Source organism: Phytophthora infestans, genomic scaffold (genome assembly GCF_000142945.1).
Source record: "Phytophthora infestans T30-4 supercont1.3881 genomic scaffold, whole genome shotgun sequence".
Classification (NCBI taxonomy): domain Eukaryota; phylum Oomycota; class Peronosporomycetes; order Peronosporales; family Peronosporaceae; genus Phytophthora; species Phytophthora infestans.
Genome location: NW_003304799.1, coordinates 666 through 1871, shown reverse-complemented (window position 1 = coordinate 1871; position 1206 = coordinate 666). Strand labels below are relative to the sequence as shown.

Below are 1206 nucleotides of genomic sequence, written 5' to 3'. Positions count from 1 at the left end.
CTACATTCTATTAATAGATTTAGCAATATACAAAATCTTCGCTCTGGTTGCACATCCACATGGCTCCAGGCTGCGTCTGCTTTCCGACCGGGGCGAACAGTCAGATCCCTCTGCTCTATGACGACAGGAGGTTCCCCGAGCTAGCTGGAATCGCGCCGGTCCGTAGCGACATGCTGCGTAGGCTAGGCTTCAGAGGTCTTGAGGAGAGGGGAGAGTTTTGGAGAATGAGAGTCCGCAAAGAAGTCGAAAATTACTGCTGCGTGCAAAACAGAATGATTGGCTTGCCCAACCATTCTGTTCGCCCAATTCATGGAGTAATTGCATCCAATTAAAAGAATTGGTGAAGGGATAGGTGCTAAAAATTCAATTATTAACACCCCACCCATGCTATTTAATAAATACCCCTGAATATTTCAAGGTTTTGGGGGTTTTTCCAGAAAACCTGCATTGAATCGCAGCCCATTCGTTTGAGACGTTCCGGGTGCCGGTGTATTGTAGTGGGTGGCAAAGAGGGTGCCCACGCCGATTGCCATGGCTGCGGAGCGGTCGTTTTTACCTTTCGGAGCCACCACCAGCACGTGAATTTGCTCACTGGATGGAAGCTCCATGTTGTTCTTCGTGTAAAACCACGTTGTTAAGGTCTTTGAGCCCAGAATCGGTTCTCCGGCCGTCAGCGCATGGATGTAGTCATCAGATTCTCCTTCCACCAGCTTCAGAGCAGCCCGATGTTCGTCTGGGAGCCATTTAAAACTTTCCTCCTTCATCTCCTCCGCAGAAGGGCGGTAAACAGGGACGACCTCTTTGCCGCTCTCATCTTCGACGGGCTGCTTCGCCAGGAAGAGCTGCAGGTCCTTGGCGTCGCCCGTGATAGTCGTTGCATTCTTCGCATTGATCGCATTCTTCAAGTCTCCCACCAGCTGGCTCGCGTCGATGTCCACAGGGAAAGCGCTTCCAGCCACACCAACGATCGCACAAACAAGTTTCACCATCTTTCCTCGAGACGGCAGGTTCTGGAATGAGGAAGAAGGGAGGGAGAATCTCTGGCGTACTTAAGCGGGAAAGAAGGGTGTGACATAGACTTATAACCAATGATGGGACGCCACGTCGCGCTGGTCCGAACTAATCCTTGAGATATAAATCTGCCAGCGTATTGCTTTTATCAATGAGAGTGACTATATTGACCGACTGAGTTAGCCTTCCCCTAAG

The 1206-nt window shown here is 50.4% G+C and overlaps 1 protein-coding gene across 1 annotated transcript; it reads right to left on the bottom strand.

Annotated features, from left to right (window-relative positions):
• Positions 1 to 413: 413 nt before the first annotated feature.
• Positions 414 to 989, bottom strand: PITG_22536 (Crinkler (CRN) family protein; the record flags this gene model as incomplete). Its single annotated transcript, XM_002909714.1, has 1 exon — positions 414 to 989. The coding sequence occupies one exon, from the start codon at positions 987 to 989 to the stop codon at positions 414 to 416; it is 576 nt and encodes a 191-aa protein (XP_002909760.1).
• Between the last annotated feature and the right edge of the window lie 217 nt (positions 990 to 1206).